Below are 19,606 nucleotides of genomic sequence, written 5' to 3' on the forward strand. Positions count from 1 at the left end.
TATACCTCTCGATTAAAATTGTTTTTTAAAGTGTAACTGTCCAAACTGCAGAAGGAACTACCTGATTAACTCAGACTACAGTAATTTTTATTTAAATCCTTTTATTATGAAATCAGATTTTCATATTTAATCAAATTAAATTTAAATGACCTGGTTGATCATATATACACACATACGTATATATATACGTATATATATATACGTATATATATATACGTATATATATAGATATATATATTGATATATATATATATATATATATATATATATATATATATATATATATATATAGATAGATATAGATATAGATATATATAGATATATATATATGTAATTGTCATTTCATTAAAGCTCATTATGTATGTGTGTGCGTGTTAAAGATATAAATAAATTAAACTGGTGCCATTTGTTTTAATGGATGAAATTAAACTAAATACAGACACTACACTATGACTTACTAAGCATGCAGCCAAATTTCACATTCATTACTAAAGATAAGAACTCAAAAGTGTTGCGAAAAAAAGTCTTGAGACTAGACTAGCTTGAGACTACACATGGCAGTGTTAAATCCCATTCAGCCTGATGAGAGTGACTCCCAGCAGCACTGAGCTCAGTGGGGGGTTGTAAACATTTACACTAAGAGCCTGTCCAGTGCACATGGTTGGTGCTTGCCAGGCACCTCGGTATCGAATGTTGTGTTGCATATTTTGTCATTCAGGCCTGTCCCGAAATTGTAGGAATCACACCATCAATTTATGAAGGAGCCATCCAAATGTGACAACAGGCTTATGCTAAATGGAGAAAATAGAGCTAAACATTGTTAAAACACCCCTAGACCCACATGGTAGAGAGTGCTCGGCGGAGAGCTGCTATGCTCCCCGCTGTGAACTGGGAAAGTGATGTTGGTGGGCTTCCTTCTCCATGAGGGCCGCATCGTTCTTGGGCCCCGATTTGAAGCCTTTTTGAAGTCTGTTTCCTGCAGCACCGTGCCAACATTAATGTTTCCACAAAAGCAAAAATGCTAAATCAAATGAATACACTATACTATGCTATTCCACATTGACTCCTGAATTTCCCCCAGGAAAATTTTAAAAATCATCATTATAGGTGCCATTTACTATATATGCCTTAAAAGCTTCTGCTGTTTTTGTTTTATACAAAATGGTTAGAATGACGTGTCAGTGAAAAATAATAATTGTCGGCTTTCTCCTCCCCAATGAAACATAAAATATCTCGCCTGTAATATTAATGTGCACATAAGTATTTGTTACATTTCTGCATCAGAGGAAAGAATGAAAAGGAAAGAAAAAAACTATTGAATCCATTTGGGATCAGTCCTTTATTGTTTCAAAACTCTAGCTTTTACAATACAGTAATTTATTGTTACATGTGATTTGATGGGTAATATACAATGTCTCCTGATAATGAAACACAGTCACAAAGTATTCCTTTCTACATATCAATATTCTATGATAGTGAGAAGTTTGTGCTGATATATTTACTTAGTTCTGACAGCTCAATTAACTTCCCTTTTCAAATCAACAAAAGCATTGTTTTGAAAGTGCATTTCAAGGATTGCAAAGACGACTGTTTCCATTAGTCAGTCATAATGTACATTTCAGTATTGACACAGGGCCATACTGTTTTGTGAGTAACAAACAGCATTAACTACATTTCCAACTACAACATTTATCTGGATAAGTAAATCAAAGAAAATATATCAATATGCATGCCATGAACATTCCTCCATAAACATTTATAATAAATGTATATTTTTCATTTAATTATGCTGATAATGACAGTATTTTCCACAAAAGGACAAATGCTGATAATGAGAACTAATATTGAACATCCAAATTTCGTTTAATTTTACATACAGGTCAGATGGCATTATGCCACAGTGTATAGGGCATTGCCCTAATAAGTTTAATAGCATTTGGTCCACAATAACAAATCTGGGTTTAAAAGAACAAAAAAAGTGATAGCAGGTGGGATTTTAAAATAAAATGCAAAACTATATGATGGCGATCTTAATTCTTTCCATTTTTTAGGTCTTTCGATTTTCAAGTTATGAGTTATGATGTGATGTTTCTGTTCAAAAATTAAACTATATAAATATACATTTCAGCTCATTACTTGGCTATTATACTTTTCTATTCCATGGAACAGCTTTCACTCTGTAGAACTTGGTTCCTAAAGGAACCTTGAATCTGTTTTGGGCCTGAAAAAGGAGAGGAAGAGAAGGAGAGAGAGATCATTACAAGAAACAATGAAGGTTCAAACTTTGTACTTAATTGTAAGAACATTACTGACATGACTTTAAAAAAAATCCAACTCTGATTTAAAAAAAATATATTAAAAAAAAGACACTTATAGGCCTACAGTTGAAACTGTAAGTAAAACAGGGTTAAATATTAATCGAATATGTAAACTAAAAGTATTTTTAGTACTTAAGTACCTTTTTTGCCTGGCAATACTCCTTCTCCATCACCTTTCCAAGCACCCACGGCCGTCTTGAGGTCCCTGATGCTAAACAAGAAAACAAATCGCATCGTTAAATAAACTTAAGAAAATGTTCACCAATTCTATGTGTAAAATAAAGCCAACAAGCATCAGTAGCAAGAACAAAGATTAAACTACATTTTATTTTAGCACCCATGTACACACAGCACACAAAGCTCTCATGTTTGATTACTATATGTATATATATATATATATATATATATATATATATATATATATATATATATATATATATATAAAAATCAGAAAACAATCAGTCGTGCCTTTTTATTTTATTATTAAAAAAGAAATGTGTAAAATAAATTTCAATGATACAACGCTAAACTCAAAAGGGTTTGATGAAGCTGACCTGGTTTGAGGTCCAGTGCAGTAAGAGACTCAGAATGGAGGAAGTAGAGGGTGGGACCAACTGTGAAGAGCACGTAGTTGTCATGCCTTTCATCCAAGATGATTAGAACCAAATCGCCTACCTGGAAACTGAAACATAAAAAAAGACCAATAAAGAGACCAAATGATGATGAAACCGAATTGCAAAATGAAAACACAAAAGAAAATACATTAACGGTAATCATATGTGTATAATTATACCTACATACATAATAATGTACATAATAATGACAGAAAAACCACACACACATCAGCAAGGACATGTTAAGGCCCTGTGTGCTTTGTTTTTTTAAATTCACTTACTCTCTGATGGCGATTTTGTCTGAATGCCGTGATGACACAGACGACATGCTCTGAGACATCTACACAGAAGAGAAGGGCAACATTACTCATGTTATCAAAGCAAAATTAATAATATTAACAAGAACTGACTTCCACTGGGGATTATTAAATCATTTGTCTGTGACATAGGCTTTGAACTCTTATACTTTTACCACCTGACAGAATTATATCATAATCTAAACTATACCAGTCTTCGAGTTACGCAATGAATCTAATAAGTTTAATAGCATTTGGTCCACAATAACAAATCTGGGTTTAAAAGAACAAAAAAAGTGATAGCAGGTGGGATTTTAAAATAAAATGCAAAACTATATGATGGTGATCTTAATTGACTAAATCTTTTCACACCAGAAAAGTAAATTTTTGACATTTGTATTAGTATACAAGTTTGTGCTTCACTAAAATTCACCCCCTTGTACATTTCAATGATCCTCTTCCTAAAGACTCATTTTTATTCACTGAGCTCGCTGGCCTCCTGGGTCAGGATTTTACTCTTTGATGCTAGTGCCACCTGGTGGAGAAATTGTTTCATAGCCTATAATGAAAATGATAAACTGACCAGTCTTTGACTGAGACGCTTGTTTTCTTCTTCCTTCATGTGCAAAGTCTGCAACATATAGTAAATGAATTAGTCAGACATGCCTACACAAACAAACTCTTATCCAGTCAGATGCAATGATAAAGATGCAGCATGTCTAATTACCCTCTCAAGTAAGATTATCCGCTGTTTCTCCTCTGACATCATAGTATCACTACAAAAAAAACAACAAAAATTAACAAGATGCAGTATACAAAAGGTAAAACTAAATAAATAAATCATAACATTTTTTGACTTGTGACCACTTGGCGCTTCTTAATATTAAGAATTTTAAAAATTATTTATTTATTTTAACTTACACTCTCGGTTCCTAGCCTCCCTTCCTTGGACTGTCAAATGTCTCTTCTGTTTGTCCATTTTTGGCTAGTTTATACAGTTGGCTCTCGAAACACAACACAAAAGTCTGTTTCTCTGGCTCGCAATCAATTTGACGGCATCTAAACAAAACTCACTGTCTATGAAGGAAACCTTTTTAGGTTTCACTATGGATTTGTTTGAGATTAACATGTTGGCGCAATAAAATCCACGTACTGCAGCACTGTGAATGCACAGAAATGAACACACTCAGATTCTCGTTGTTTCCTTGTCCAACTTAAACTGTAACTAAAATCTTAATCCAAGGTGCAGTCAAAGAGATCCCACTACCCAACCTATAAAAAGGCAAAAACTGGCCTCAAGTTCCATTACGGTCCTTTTGTGAAGCTCTACATTGTTCCCTGCCCTCTTGCACCTGTAGGGATTGTTCATTGTAGGAGCTGCTCTGATCAACTGCACCTGACAATATGGGATGATTTTACTGTGTACATTCTTGTGAATACTGTCATTCCCCTGACTTTATGGACTTTTTTTGAGTTTAGATAGTGCAGATTCATCTGCACTGACTGTCATTTGAGCCCCGGTTCTCATTAATAGTAATGAGCTTTGTGAGGTTTGATGCAGACGTTACTGTCTGCTTTCAAAGTAAATGTGAGCTCAATGATGAAATAAAAAATGCACACATAAAAGTGGTCAGAACGGCCATCCAGGGAGCAATCTCAGTGAAGCAGGAGCTGCAAGCTATGCATCACTACGCCAGGAGATGACCTTGAAGGGGATATACTGTTAAAATTTTAACCAGTGATGGTTTATCCAAACTTTTGGACTTACATTACATTGTGCATCACAGATTCCACAAAAACTATTATGTATAGAATAACCAAAATTCTGCGCATTCCTTTTACATGGACCTCTCTATAAACTGTGGCTACAAGATCATGCACAGGTGAGCAGGTTTCTTACATATTTTGCAAATGTTGTTTGAAATATAAAGTGTGGAGTAAGGATAAACACATTTTCCAAATGCAGCCCGCATAGGTGTTAACAAGGTGAGGTTAGGATAGGATAACCGGTTAGGATACCCGTCTAAGCACCATGTGTGCTGCTCTGATTTTTCTTTCCCCATGAACAGTAATAGTGTCGGGCACATAATCACGTGGACGTATTTCAGACTCTAAACACAATGTTTATTTTAGAGTAGATGCTTACTGGACGGTCACCATGCTGGCTTCCACTGCTGAATCAACATGTTCGTCATCTCGAATGGCTGCCACAGAGGCCAGTCTGTCAGTTTCAGTGAGGGGCTCAGAAGAACAAGCCCCAGCAATGGGCAGAGCTCTAGCTGCTGCTGCTCCGGCTTCTGAGGCATCTTGAGCTGAGGGGTTAGGGTTGAAGAAGGCAGAGGACACCAGTGCAGTGCTGCGCAAACGGTTGAGCTCCTCTTCCAAATGTTTCTTTTCCTGCATCACACTAGCCCGGTCCTCAGACAGTTTCTCTATCAGAGCTGGAATAAAAGTAGAAATAAAAACCACTGACAAACACAAAATAACATTATTTTTGTCAAAAGCCTAAAAATGAATATTATGGCAGCGAGAACAAGCGAACAGGACACGTAATGAATATTCATGAGGTGCTACCATGATGTCTCATTTCCAAAACTGTAAGAAAAACAGTGTTCAATGTGGACAGTACACACTCACCTTTATCTTTCTCCTGCTGCTGGGTAACTTTATGCAACTTCTCCGTGAGATCACTGATGATCTGCTCCTTTTTCATCTTCTCTCGTGTTAGAACTGTGTTGAAATTTGTCTGGATAAAAAGATTAATAATTATTATTATTGACATTTTAAAAATTTTAACAAGCTTAACAACCATTTTAGTGAGAACAGAGCATTTATATCAAAGCACAAATTATTTCATTTTTAATTGCCAATTTCTGAGGACACAGATCAGCATGCAGCCATGGGAGTTACAGTTGTTTTGTTAGCTTTTACACCTAGTATTTTGATATTTTTGTATCGTACACCCATGTATTACACCAGACAATAAATGACAAAAGAAATCAAACTGTATGCGCTCCTAACAATTCTGTTTGTTGCAAGTCTTATCAGGTTCAACTACAAAGGGAGGTGTAGCAAAGTGAGGTGAGATGTCCTCAATTTTTTTTCGTAAACAGTAAATGAAATAATACAAAATCTATAGCACAGTAAAATAAATGTCTGTCCACATATGAAGCGATCTCCTCATCGTCCATAGCATTGTAGCTAGTTGGTCCCTAGAGGAAAATCCAGACTCTGGTTCCCTAGCTGATCCTGAAAAATATTTTATGACCTGTAATATGTAAACAGTGTCATTCATCCAGCTGCAAATTTATTAGTCATCCCTACTTTTACTTAGGAAGGTGGGAAAAAAGACAGAAAACTAAAGGTAGGTTTTATAAAATGGATGAGATCTGCCCCTTAAGTACTGAATACTCAGTACTCAAGGGTTGTAAGGTCAACACTGAAACTTTTGATGGCATGTTGAAGGCTTTTGTCTATAGGGAGGATGAACTGTATTTAAAATATTTCACACTACCATAACGCTATACTGACAAGCACTTTTTCTACTGGTAATATTTCTCCATGGCAGCCTGCCATGCTAAAATCTTTGCTGCCAAACAAGAAGCGTTGTGCATATATAAAGAAATTGGGTCACCGTGCATCGCTTGTAGCTGACAGCTGGACACTATAGTGGACATTTTAGGATAAGGTTCACTGGTAACCCTCTTATACATCCCCCGCACTGTCATGTCAGTCAATGGTATCTCTTTGCTCCCACTGTTTGCAGCAATAATTGCTCTCCTCAAAACTGACAGTAGTTTAAATAGGCATCCACCCCTCTTTGCACAGCTAAAGGTTATTTAGCCTGTCAGTGCTGCAAGTCTCTGGTAATCAAATTTCCGCTAGTTTCTTCCTGTGTGTATGCTGCTTCCAGCTGAGTTAGTTTAGGTCTTATCCCCTTCACAAACAGCTTTTTCCATTTACAACACACTTTATGACTGACTAAATGAAGATGGCCACTGCTAATTGCATTCACTCTCCTATGGCCAAGGAAACACGCTAGTGCTACTACTACTATTCCCATTCATCGACATACACAGAGTCTATGAACAGTTTTGCAGATCGTTTGCTACATGTTATAGCTGTTTGCTGTCACCTGGGGGCAGTGTCACAAACAAGCGGTCTGTGGGCTACTCTTGGTAATGCTCTTGTTGGTCTTCAGCCAACTATCTGGTCTTTAAGTGATGACGTATGAACCCTGCTTCCAGGTCCAAACTACTCTGCGTTTATTAAGGCTGTTGCGTTTTTAACATGTTTTAATTCCTTGTATCTTGTTCTATTTAATCCTGACAAGCCCCTAAAAAAGGGCAGTGATCACTGTCGGCCTCTCTCTCAGGTTTTATTACCACTATTCATTTTAACGCTCAGTTTTTAAAATCATACGATGTAACTACTGCCCAGCCCATGCAGCAGTATATTATTAACTAACCTCATATTGTGGATGGATTATCTCAGTTGTTCTCCTGACAGCATCCTGCCATGCAATCACATTTGTCCCTAACCATTGCGTTAATTTTTATCGACTGGAAAAAAGTTAGCATTCATCCTCTGGATTCACTGTGTTTATATTATGCTAACATAGCTGTGTTGCTAGCATTCACGTAGCACATCATTATATACAAGCTAGTTCAACTTCAGTAACACTACAAACATCACTGCTGTTTCGTTTTCTGTCTTCATTTATGTCAGAAGTGATAGCAGAGCTGTACATCTTAATTTGTTTCAGAAATCTCTCAGTCAGAACCTGGTATATTATATTTAGATGGAAACTAGCGAGCTAACTCCCTGCTAACTTCTAACTCCATTAAATTTCAGAAATTCTGTTTTCATGGATGCCTGGATGTTAAACTTAATTGTTACACCTGGTAGAGCAGCCACACCAATCATTTTATTACAGATGAAATAATTTAGACAGTTTTTCATCTCTTAGTGATGCCGCAGTGTTTGTTTGACTTTCATCACTGAAGAGTTTGGACCCAGAAACGCCTAATAACGTCAGACTTAAAGACCGCATAGAGAGGAGCAAAGTTAGAAAATACAAGAGAGCTGAATTGTGTTACATAAATTCTACTGTGTCCAATGCAGTGACTGTCGGTGCGTGATGATCTTTGATGTTTTTTTTTCCCCACAGTTCCCCCGTTTATTATGAACTCCGCTGTTGCTCTCTTTTCTGTTCCAGCTTGTTTTCAACCAGCAGGCATTCAACCTACGCACAGCATCATCCACGTTCAGTCACATGCGGTTGGGTTTTTGGAAGACTGCACACAAGTATGTTAGCATAGGTCCGCACTCCCCCCGTGTAGACAAATATCAACAAAAGCAGAACCCTAAAATAAGCTAACAAGAGCAAATACAAACCTGCTGCTCTGCAATAAGTGATGTTTTGATGTTCTGTATCTCCTCATTCTTCTTTTTCTCCATGAGCTCCATCTGTGCCTGGAGAGAGGCCCTTTCCTGTTGCAGACGCTCTTGTAGTGCTGAGTCTAGAGACAGAGGTGCTCCAGCATCTGCACGTCCGTCAGCATGCAGGGACAACCCTTCATCACTGAAAGGCACATAGCAAACAAAGTTATCAACTTAAACTACTTAAAACTAACCATGAAAAACACTTTAACTGAAATAAATATAGATAATAGAAATCCAGAGGCTACGATGTCTGGCCTCAATATTACACTTTATTACTGTACTTTTCCTAACTTATTACATCTTAAATTCTGAAAAAACGACCCATGTAATAATAATAATAATAATAATAATAATAATAATAATAATAATATTAAAGTTAATACTAAAAGGAATGTTAAACTAACCTAAGCACAGGAAACTGTGGAAACTAAACTGAAAACCCAAATTTAAAACTAAAAACAACTTACAGAAAATGCAAAATCATAATACCTCTAACAAAAAACATTAATCAGCCAAGTGATGAACCTGTAACTGTGAAAATAATGTGAAGAAACATGAAGAGCAAACTTGTTTTGGATTAAACATTTACCTTTTTGAGGACCGGACCTCATGAAGCTCATTTTCAAGTTGTCTAATCTTGCCTAAGAGTCTCTTCTCCATCTCCTCTTTCTCATGCTCTAAGTCTTTAAAGACATCTGGTGCTGCAGCCTCAGTGGCCTTTTCTTTCTCTAAATGTTTCTCAAATGCAAGTCTGTCCTGCTCTACTTTTTGCGAAAGCAGGTCATTTTCTTGCTGCAAACTGCTGATAACAGTCCTCAACTCCTGCTCCCGTTCTTGGAAACTATTCAGTTGCTTTTCTTTTTCTTCACAGACAGCAGCCAGTTGCTGATCTAATTCCTCTTTAAGTTTCCGATGCTGCTCAGCGTGGTTCCTCTCAGCCTCCTGGGCTTGCTGCTGCAGGGAAGAGAGCTTGTTGCTCAACAAAATAGTCTCCTCTTCGTGTCTGTCAACAAGCTCTGAGATGCAGTGGTCCTTCTCAATCCTCATGAGAGTCCTGAGCTCTGCTAGGTCCACTTCATACTCTTCATTCTTTAGCTGAAGCTCTTTTTTGACAACTGCCAGTTCTTCACCAAGAACTTTGGTCTCAGCCTCTATTTGGGATTTGACAGCCTCTTCCTGCTGTATCCTGAACTCTTCAAACAAGCGCTTTAACTCTTCTGTCTCTGATTCTTTGAGGGCTAACTCCACCTCTAACTTGCAGCGGAGTTCTGCAAGCTCAGCTATCCGAGCCTCCAAGTCCTTGACCTGACTGTCCTTCTCTTTTATAGCAGTGGCATGGTGATCAGCTGCCTCGCTTAACTTAACACTATTTTCAACAGCAAGATTTTCCAGAGCCTCTTGGTTACCCTTGGTCAGTGTCTCCATTTCTGCCTTGTGTTCATGCTTCATTCTGTCCTCCAACTCTTTTAAATTGTTCTGTGCAACAACTTCCAGCTCCTGTCGGATCTTCTGCTGACTGCGTTCAATCTCAAAGTGCAGATTCTCAAGCTGAGTGGCCAAAGAGTCTCTTGAGGCTGCAAGCTTCTTATTTTCTTCAGCTTGATCACTGATAATCTGCTCCAGGTTGGTGATCTTATCAGTCTGAATACCATCCGTTTGAATCCATCGCTCTCTCTCATTCTCAAGCTGAGTCAGTTCCTTCTCCTTGCGCTCCATAAGCCCTTCGAGCTCCAGCATTGCACGCTGAACATCTCTAACAATATTCTGGTTTACTTGGTTTTCCTCGGTTAGTGTCTTTACCTCCTTCTCAAAGTCCTGCCGTATGGCCAGAAGCTCACTTTGATGCTGCTCCTTCAACGCTTGTTCATGGGTCTGGCAGATGCTGTCCACAATATTGTGCACCTCTGTGCTCATACTACGCAGAACAAAGCCAAAGTCATGTTGTTCTTTTAATACTAGACCTCGTAAATGACACAGGTCATCCTTTACATTTCTTAAGCTGGAATGGGACTCCTCTGCAGCACTTCGATACCTCTCAATAACTTGCTGAAGAACAGCGATCTTTGAGTTCTCTCTCTCTAGTATTGTGGTATCTTGCATTCGCTTGTTATCAATAGCGTTAATGACTGAAGAATACAAAGATTCCACCATCATTTCAGGGCTAGTAGGATCACTGATAGGGTTTGGAGAGGTCAAGTTCTCTTCAATCACAAACTCGTTGACAGCAGACATGAAGTCTGATTCAGGGCTTTCTGCCAGAGAATCTAAATCAAGGGATCCCTGCTGTAGGACTGGATCCATGTTTGGATGGCCAATGGTTTCAAAGTCAAATGTTTGTGCATCAATGCTGTCTGGCGATAAGTCCTCTAGAGGAGCTGGGACAGGAACATGAAGGGGTTGGCAGCTGGGGCCCTGAAGGCTGAGAGAGGAAGGAGTTTTGGGCGACACCGCTGTTGTGGTAGCAGGCATTTCAGACTGAGGAGACAATGTAGTTGATCTGTGGGCACTCTGACTACAAGATGCCTAGGGAGAAAAAAAAAAAACACCCAAGAATAAATAAATATATTCTTCAAGTTGGAGTTTAATCTTAATACGAAAAGAGAAATTAAACAGTATTACAAAAAAAGAAAGAAAAAAATTAGAAAATGCTTGACCTAAAGTTACACCTCAGTATTGTTTGCTTTTTGATAGCTGTTCTAAGTTATGTGTTCATTTCAGACTAGGACAGCAAATACATATATGTGTAATATAACCAAGGTAAATCATTACCCTTTGTTCACTTAGCAGGTCAGTAATCGTCTGTGACATCTCGTCCACGCTCTGCGCAGCTTGGACCAGCTGGTGAAGTGTCTCTATGTGGTGATTTAAGGGCTCAAAGTTGCACACTGTGGGAAGCCTGCAGAAAAAGATTTTTTTAAACTAAACAAACACGGACATATTGGTAAAAACTATGTTGTGAATTTCTTCAGTTTAAAAAGATTGCTTAGAAGGTCTTCAATTTGATGCAATTAAGAGATAACGGAATAAATTTAGGCCACTTTTCACACCAAGAATCTATTCAAGAAAGCAAACTGAGTCTAAAGCTGAAACTTATTTCTTGAATTGATTAACTTAATCAAGGATTAAACAGTTGTTAACAGAGTTTGGCTGATCAACTCCAAGTATGTTCCCTTTTAGTTAAGAGAGTACATGGCGAATGAAAAAGAAAAGGCATAATTAACAGAGTTCTGAGACCATGATCACCACAGTAATGGGTAAATAAAGAGCAACGCCTTAATTCAGTAGAATTAAAACTGTGAACTATGTGATACATGAAACTATGTATCACTGCAGTGACAAATGCAACTGACAGCAACTGAAAATAAAAATAAAGCTCAAACAATACTTTAGATCGTTTACTTATAGATGATCATATCGGACCTTTACTTTATAGTCTTACCAAGTTATAATGATTCTGGTTATTAGCACTTAATTATAGTCTGACTTTTTAAATTAACTTTTTAATATCTAGTTTAAACTGAAATATTTTGCTCTACAGCGTTAGAGAGCCTGCATTTCAAAGTGCAATCTGCATAAAATGTTGTAAGACCACATTCAGACTATATTCAGATTATTCACATAATCTCCATCATAAAGAACTATAAACAACTCCAACTATGACATACTTGGTCCCCAAGTAAGACCAACCACAACATGTCCCATGATTTATTCATTATTCAGTTTCTTACATATCTAAAGCTTTTTATATCTTTATTGTGTTATTTATTTAAATAAACCAAAGATAAATGTATTTAAATAAACCAACAAACAGTGCCAGGGAACTGGTTGGACACTAAACAGCTTATTTTGATAACAAACCATAAATTCAGTTATGTTAACTATTGGTAGTTAACGAATAGTTTTTCCATTTTTCTCAAAAAACCCCATTTAATGATATTTAAAACCACTCTAATGATTCAAGACAGTGACTTACATGAGGAAAGGCTGCACCTCAACAGGACAACAAGATTTCAAGTACTGCAGGTCCTCAAGTGAGATGTCTGGAAGTTCATCATCAAACCTTCTTGGCCTTCGTGTCTATAGCCAATTAAGAACCATGAAAAAAATAGACTGTAAAACAGTGTGAAACAATAGTGCTAACAAAGAAAAAGTGATACACACGATAATTCAATCAAACACGATACAAACTTACACAAAATGATGTTGGAGGCCATGAATCAAGTCCTCTAAACAACCGATTTCGGAGAAAAGACTTTCCTAAATAATAAATAAAACAGTAACTGGGTCAAAATTCTGTTCTTACGTGGAATTGGTGTGTTATTTAATCAGAGTTTCTCAAAAACACTTACGAAAGAGTTTCCCAAAGGATTCCCGTTTAAATTTCTCTGCCTCATACAGTTGTTTTCCATCCTTGACAAGTGCATTGGCCCACTGAAAAGATTTAAGAAAAATTTAATTAAGATTATGCAATAAATTAATAATTATTTTTCAAAAACATTTTCACAAGAAGATTACATTCCTTAACATCGTTTTAATGTTATTTAGATTTGAGCATTTAGACATAATTTGCAGGCACTCTTCAAAAAAGCCAATATGTATGCAGCGTCCGTCAAAACGAGCAGTTACATTTTTTGCCAAAAACTACACCAATCAGAGGAGCCATCTTTCAAGCAATTCCCAAAACACAAAGTGTTAACTTCTATTCTTTCTTGTGACTGTGAAATAATAAAGACCAAAAAATTAAGCTCAAATAAAGGAAAGTTTCATCAAAGTCATCAAAAATCTGTCTTATTAGTCAAACCTTCTCAGAGCTAAGCACCCTTTTTGCACCTTTACCATAGACAGTACATTGCTTGGACACAAGTCACACACCTTTAGCTGTCATAACATATCACAAATTAGGCATTATTTTCTTTTCTGCTGCTGCCAACACAGCACACCACAAATGGCCAGATATTTGAAAATTGGACACATCTAGACACTTCATAGCTGATTACAGTAACGTAATTCCCCCTGTTAGCACAGGCTTCCCAATGGTTGCAGCTTTGTGTTGATAATATTATTTCTTACACACTTGAAACAGAGCTGAATTCTCACAACAAAACCCCCAAAGACCATCCATCCATTCATTTCCCTCATCTTATTTAATTCAGGATTGGGTCATCAGTCCATTGCAGGGCTAACACACAGTGACAGACCACCATTCACATCTTTATAATTTTGAATAACCAATTAATATAAAGAGATAACTTTTTAGGAAGTGTAAATACCCAGATGGAACCCACACAGAATCTTCTTAAAAGAAAACCTTTTAGGCTACATCTGTGGTTTTACGTACTTTATACTATTTTTCATTATATGATTTCATACTGTACATTGTCATTTCTGTAAATCTTATTGAGATGACTGTTTTTGTTAAATTGCTACATCTGAATGCATGATTAGTTTCTAATAACAGTACTGACCTCTCTGTAGTGGCGCATGAACATTTTTCTCCTGACTACCTCTACGACTGCCAAGCAGTACATCTGGGGCACGGTACTGAGGGCCTCCACCACCCTCACTCTTTCCATTAGCTCGGTTAGAAGTCTGAATAGAGCCTGAAGCTTCTCTGCATCCTGGTCTGCATGAAGCATCACGTAGCAGCACCATCTAAAATTATTCCAATCATTAGAATTTGAAAACATAATTCTCATAATCACATTTTTTTAAACATATATTAAATACAGCAAGGTACAATTCATTAAACACAGGATTAGGGCTGTTCGATATAACGATATATATCGGATGACGATATTAAAACGTCTATCATTTCATTTTATGCTATCGTTTGTTGCGTGGTGTCGCAAAATAAACTGTTTACGGCAATATTTTTTCATTATTTTGATGGTCACTGTAGTGGCTATATTAATTTCTTAAAGTTCTCTCTTTCTCTTATATTTAATATAACCACACTACGGACGGACAAGTGCCTGTTTTTATGCGTTGTCATTAGCAACAACAACAGTAAAACCATCGCGTGTCCGCTTGTTTATTTTCCACAACCTTTCACAATAAAGCTCAAGATCCTGTTGAGACTTTTCAAAATAAACTGAATCACGTGAAAGAGTATGCAGAGTATTCACAGATGAGAAGTAAAAATGAGCCGTCAGGTGCTAAAAAAATAAACCTTAGACTCAAACGTTAGAACAGGCTTTTCCCCGCAGCACGCTGTGTAATAAACACTCACAAATAAAACGGCGGCCGTTACAACTTATGTCTAAAAATGTATAGTTTCATACATCATTAAAACACTTGACTCCAGGTACACGACACCCAGCTGGAAACACTTCACGCAAGTCGAGCTGCCCGAGATTCACAGAATTTACAGAAAATGTACAATTTTTGTAATTTATGTCGTTATCAGACGATAGATGTCTTATATGAGATTTTGGTCATATCGCACAGCCCTAGTCAGGATCAGCAATTAATATGGAAGAAGAAATGGTTTCCGGTTTTACTTAAGTCTGACTTGAAGGTTGTTTGCTAGCTCTTGTTTGGCAGTGGTGCACTTCTTTTTAATTTCCAGCAGCTTTCTGTGGTTGTTCAGCATGATCATCAGCTGGTTGGTGTGACTCATACACAAATCAGGCAGAACAGATGTATCCTTCAGGTTTTCAGCCCGCTTCTGATTGGCCAAAAATCCCTGGAAGCAAAAACATGTGAGCACAATTCATAACACAACAAAAAGCAGAGAAAACTATTTAATACTGCTTTTCTTTGCATACCTGAGCAAGTTCTTTCTGTTCATTCACCAACTTCTTGCAGCTTGCAAGCATTTGGTCTAGAGCATACAACCTGTCTTCAAGCCCTTTGATGGATTTCATGTTTTGATTATCTAGCTTGGAAATTGTGTCATGACATTCTGTTAGGAAAGGCTGAATGATCCGCGGGTCAAGCTGAAAGACACAAAATCAAAGTCAAACCTCTTATTCCAATTTAACACAACACATTTAAAAATCTACCAAGACCTTTTTAAAAATAGATCAATGACTTACCCTATTGATGGAGTCAAAACATTTCCTTACAACCGATTCCACATCATTGGGCCTGTCCTGGACGTTGATCCAATCTAATAATGTAACATTGAACACGGACGGGTTGGTGAGCTCTGGTGTGTCATCATCTAATAGTGCAGCTCTCAGGCCACCACTGTCAGTCATTTCATTTGATTCCTGGTCCTCAGCTGGCTCACAAGTGGCTGTCCCTGAAGCGGAGAAGGATGCTGATGACTTAGAGGGCATCTGTGTTTCAGTTGTGCAGAGCACAGAGTCAGTCGATTTTTCTTCTTCCGTCTCATCTGAATCCTTTGCAGGGGTTGAGCTGGACTTCTCCATGCTCTCTCTGTAACTCTGACGTGTTAAACATTCCAGCAGAGGTATCTTGGCCATTACTGAAACTGCTGTCCCTAACCTGCAATTATAACAAAAGGTGAGTTGAGACTTGTCTTGATGCATGCTCAATCATCCAGGTAAGTAAATCCCAAAAGGTTGATTCTAGTTTCAGTCTTTGTGCAAATTTACTGTTTATAAGGTTGGAGAAACCTGCAGTCAGCTGAGACTGAAGAAGGCACTTGTATGAGTGACGAAACATTTCTCCGACTGAAAACACTACATCCAGATGATCAGAATCAACCTTCTTGTGAGTTGAGACTTGTTCAATTTCTTTACTATTTTATTTGTTTTAAAAAAAATAACATTATAACTACATTATTTAAAATGGTTCCTCTAGCATATTCTCTGTAGACTTATTTACCAATAAAAACACAATATTTTGCATTTTAGGTTTAAACTTATTGAAAAAGATCAGCAAAGCAACACTTACTTACATTACACAGTTACACAGTAACACTTACTTTGTAAGTTTCACTTTGATTTCCTCCAGATCATGCTGATAATTTGTATAAGCTATGTTGAATTTTATAAGCAACTTCTGATAAGATAGGGTGCAGTCATCCAGATTCGCCATTATAGCAGCCCAGCCTTGGTGTTGAAGGTGTTCATCATGAACCAAACGTTCACAGAAAGAGCAAAGTTTGTTGGCAACTTCAAACATTTCCTGGAGGGATTAACAAATATTTAAGTCAACATTAGAACATTTTCAGAGTATTCTACAGATGATTGATTAGTTATTATTTCTTGTAAAGAAATTCAGTTGAAAAACATTTCATGGCAAATACATTCAAAAACTTTTTTCAGGCCAAGGTTTAAAAAAAATGTTGTTAACTACCAGAGCAAGTTGTGTTCGAGAGGCAACAGTGTGAAAGACAGCTGGCATCAAAAGAGACTCCTCCACCTTGACCTGAATCTCACTCTCAATTGAGAAGGTGGTTTTGGGGATCGTTGGATCCCGGTCAGACAAGATCATCTCTTTGTTGAACAGGAATATAGGGTTGGTTTCCTATAGATAAAAATAACAGTGTTTAGAGCATTATATATATTCAAGGAAATAAAATCAACACCTAACAAACTGAAAAACTCACAGTGCCAGCACTGTAGCTGCAGACCCGTCTCTCTGCAGCCATACATTCTCCTCCATTAACAACAAGGACTTGATGTGGAATTGCAATTTTATATTTGGCTTGGATGGCATGTTTGAGCTCCTGTACACTGAGAAGAGGGAAAACACTTTTTAGGTCACACTAAGCAAGGCGTACTGACCACTGTTTCAGATTAATATTACAATGCCAGCTTCTTACGTTTGGACAGCAAGGTCAGTATCAAATGTCAGTGTGCTGCCATTGTTGACCTGGAACACATACAACTTCATGTTTGATCTCCCAGAGTTCTTCCCTCTTGCCTGTCTTGTTCATTTAGTCACTCACCACAACCCTGCAAAATTACACAATAACGCAAAAAATGTAGTTGAGAACAGACAATAAAAACACCCCTGAAATCATTAAATTGAATTATATATTCCTCTTGATTGTATTTATTTCTCCTGTTTATTATTTATTCCTGCTGTCTTACCATTAATATTTTATCCCTGCAAAGTTGGTGTGGAGCACCCATAATTTTGTTGTGCATGTACAATGACAACAAAGGGCTATTCTATTCTATTCTGAAGACAAGTAATGGTGCCATTTATTCAGAGCACAAAACTACTTGATTAATATTTATATTATACTGATATTATACTGTTACACCGCATGTTATAAGTAGTTATAACAATATACTTTACAGAGTCTATAGAGTGTGCTTATGCAGTACAGTCATATAAATTAACTCAACAACAAAAAGGCAATATAACTACATTTTACTTTTCCAAAGACAGCCCGTGCATTGTTTCCTACCGAATAATTAGCCTGGTAGCTGAGTCACTACACGGTAGGCTGGGCTATTAGCTAGTTGTTTGGTAACCAGATAGTGACCCAACATATTATTCTAACCAAAGACACAATCTGTCTTTTGAAACTACCTGAAGGAGTAGATTCTTCACACGGGTTTGCGTTTATTCTGGAATTAATAATGCAAAATGGGCTGCGCTAATTAAAGTTGAAGATAGAACAAAATAGTTAGCGCTATGTTAGCCGTTACAACGATAAACAACTTAAAAGCCACACTGCTTTCAGAATTGCTTGTCTGTTAATTGTCTTTAACAACGTTAACGGTTTGTATATCTGCGGGGCCTCCAATCCTTTAGGGATACTCCGGTACCGGGGTTCATGTTTGCCATTTTTATGTCTACTGAAAACACTCAACCGCTGTTAATAACCTCCAGGCCTCCAGTCCGTCATCATAAACACCGAAGAAGTGGTCACCAACAGCTGCTAGCAGGCTAGCTAGTCAATAATAACCCGTTGACTAACTGGCTATTAGCTAAAACGAGCTAGCGCAGGATAGTCAACACTAACGTCGATAAATTTGACAAATTTAGAACCATAAACCAGAGGAATTACAATCATTAGTTTGGATTTATAATTTATGAGAATGGGATATCATGTTGGATTTTTAAAATAAACGATGCCTTTAGTCTTACCTCACTTTGCTCATCTCCCTCTTCTCGCTCTTGGCTTCGCCTTGGCGAGCTGGCTAGCTAAAAAGCTAGCACTCTAGCTAGCTAGCTAACCCGTTTTGGATTGGCATACATAGAGCTAGCTTAGCAAGCCCCTCAGCTAACGTTGGGTATACTAAACCAGAGTAGAATAACTGACAGTCATAATTAGTTCCACAAAGTAAGCATGCTTCAGTATAATAACATTCTAATTTGGCAAACTCCAGCCGTAATGGTGTAGCACACGGACTAAACCACTAGTTGTTTATCTCAGGTGGCTACCTACGCTAACACCCTCTCTAGTAGCTGTGCTTGTTTTGTTGTTGTCATCTGCGGATGGGAAGTCCGCGAACGACTCGTTCATCCGTTCCGACTCAAAGCATTCAGAGTTCAGTCACAAGCCGAGTAACTCCAGTGTTTCAGACTGAGGACTGACTCTTTTCAAATAATAAATTAATAATAATAATAATTATTATTATTATTACATTTGACAAATTTATACTAAAACTGAACATTTTATTATCACCACAGTAGTATTTTCAGCACAAAGATAACCTTTTTCTTAAAGTAACTTATTCACTAGCCTTATCACAGTACTTCTTGTGTATTTTTTCTATAATTTTCAAAGTTTAATTTTTTCATATTTAAATTTGAAATGATGAGGAACTTTTTCTTCATTTCTTTTATGTATTTACTTATGTTTGGCTTACCATGCTGTCTTTTTTGTTGTAAAATCATGCTTTCAAAAGTTTTAATGAAAAAAGACAGAGTTTTATAAATACAGTTTTACTGTTTAATTACTTTATTGTGCTGTTTTTAATGCAATATTTTACTTGTTTCCACCACTTAAAAATAAATAAATAATTCAATAAATAAATAATTGTCAGGCAGGGGCGAGTCA

At 37.1% G+C, this 19,606-nt stretch overlaps 1 protein-coding gene across 1 annotated transcript; it reads right to left on the bottom strand.

Annotated features, from left to right (window-relative positions):
• Positions 1-1,320: 1,320 nt before the first annotated feature.
• On the bottom strand, positions 1,321-19,049 carry rb1cc1 (RB1-inducible coiled-coil 1). The gene is made up of 23 exons (XM_084912594.1): positions 18,691-19,049; positions 17,411-17,543; positions 17,195-17,321; positions 16,942-17,112; positions 16,568-16,770; positions 15,711-16,125; positions 15,441-15,611; positions 15,174-15,358; positions 14,139-14,325; positions 13,023-13,104; positions 12,866-12,930; positions 12,647-12,750; positions 11,443-11,569; positions 9,263-11,196; positions 8,626-8,812; positions 5,866-5,974; positions 5,375-5,669; positions 3,956-4,004; positions 3,812-3,859; positions 3,214-3,272; positions 2,873-3,000; positions 2,459-2,529; positions 1,321-2,221 (listed from the first exon to the last, which is right to left on the bottom strand). Exons 2-23 carry the CDS (start codon positions 17,479-17,481, stop codon positions 2,144-2,146), a joined length of 4,866 nt encoding a protein of 1,621 aa, XP_084768720.1. The 5' UTR covers positions 17,482-17,543; positions 18,691-19,049; the 3' UTR covers positions 1,321-2,143.
• Between the last annotated feature and the right edge of the window lie 557 nt (positions 19,050-19,606).

This window comes from Perissodus microlepis, chromosome 18 (assembly GCF_051167445.1).
Source record: "Perissodus microlepis isolate ML-2025 ecotype Zambia chromosome 18, ASM5116744v1, whole genome shotgun sequence".
NCBI lineage: Eukaryota > Metazoa > Chordata > Actinopteri > Cichliformes > Cichlidae > Perissodus > Perissodus microlepis.

Bases quoted from the DNA above. Each gene is read 5' to 3' on its own strand.
- rb1cc1 (XM_084912594.1), bottom strand. From the start codon at position 17,481: ATGAAGTTGTATGTGTTCCAGGTCAACAATGGCAGCACACTGACATTT. The intron at 5,670-5,865 runs GTGAGTGTGTAC...CTTTTATTCCAG, and splicing joins GCAGCAGGAGAAAGATAAAG to CTCTGATAGAGAAACTGTCT. The intron at 2,530-2,872 runs GTCAGCTTCATC...TTTCTTGTTTAG, and splicing joins TGCACTGGACCTCAAACCAG to CATCAGGGACCTCAAGACGG.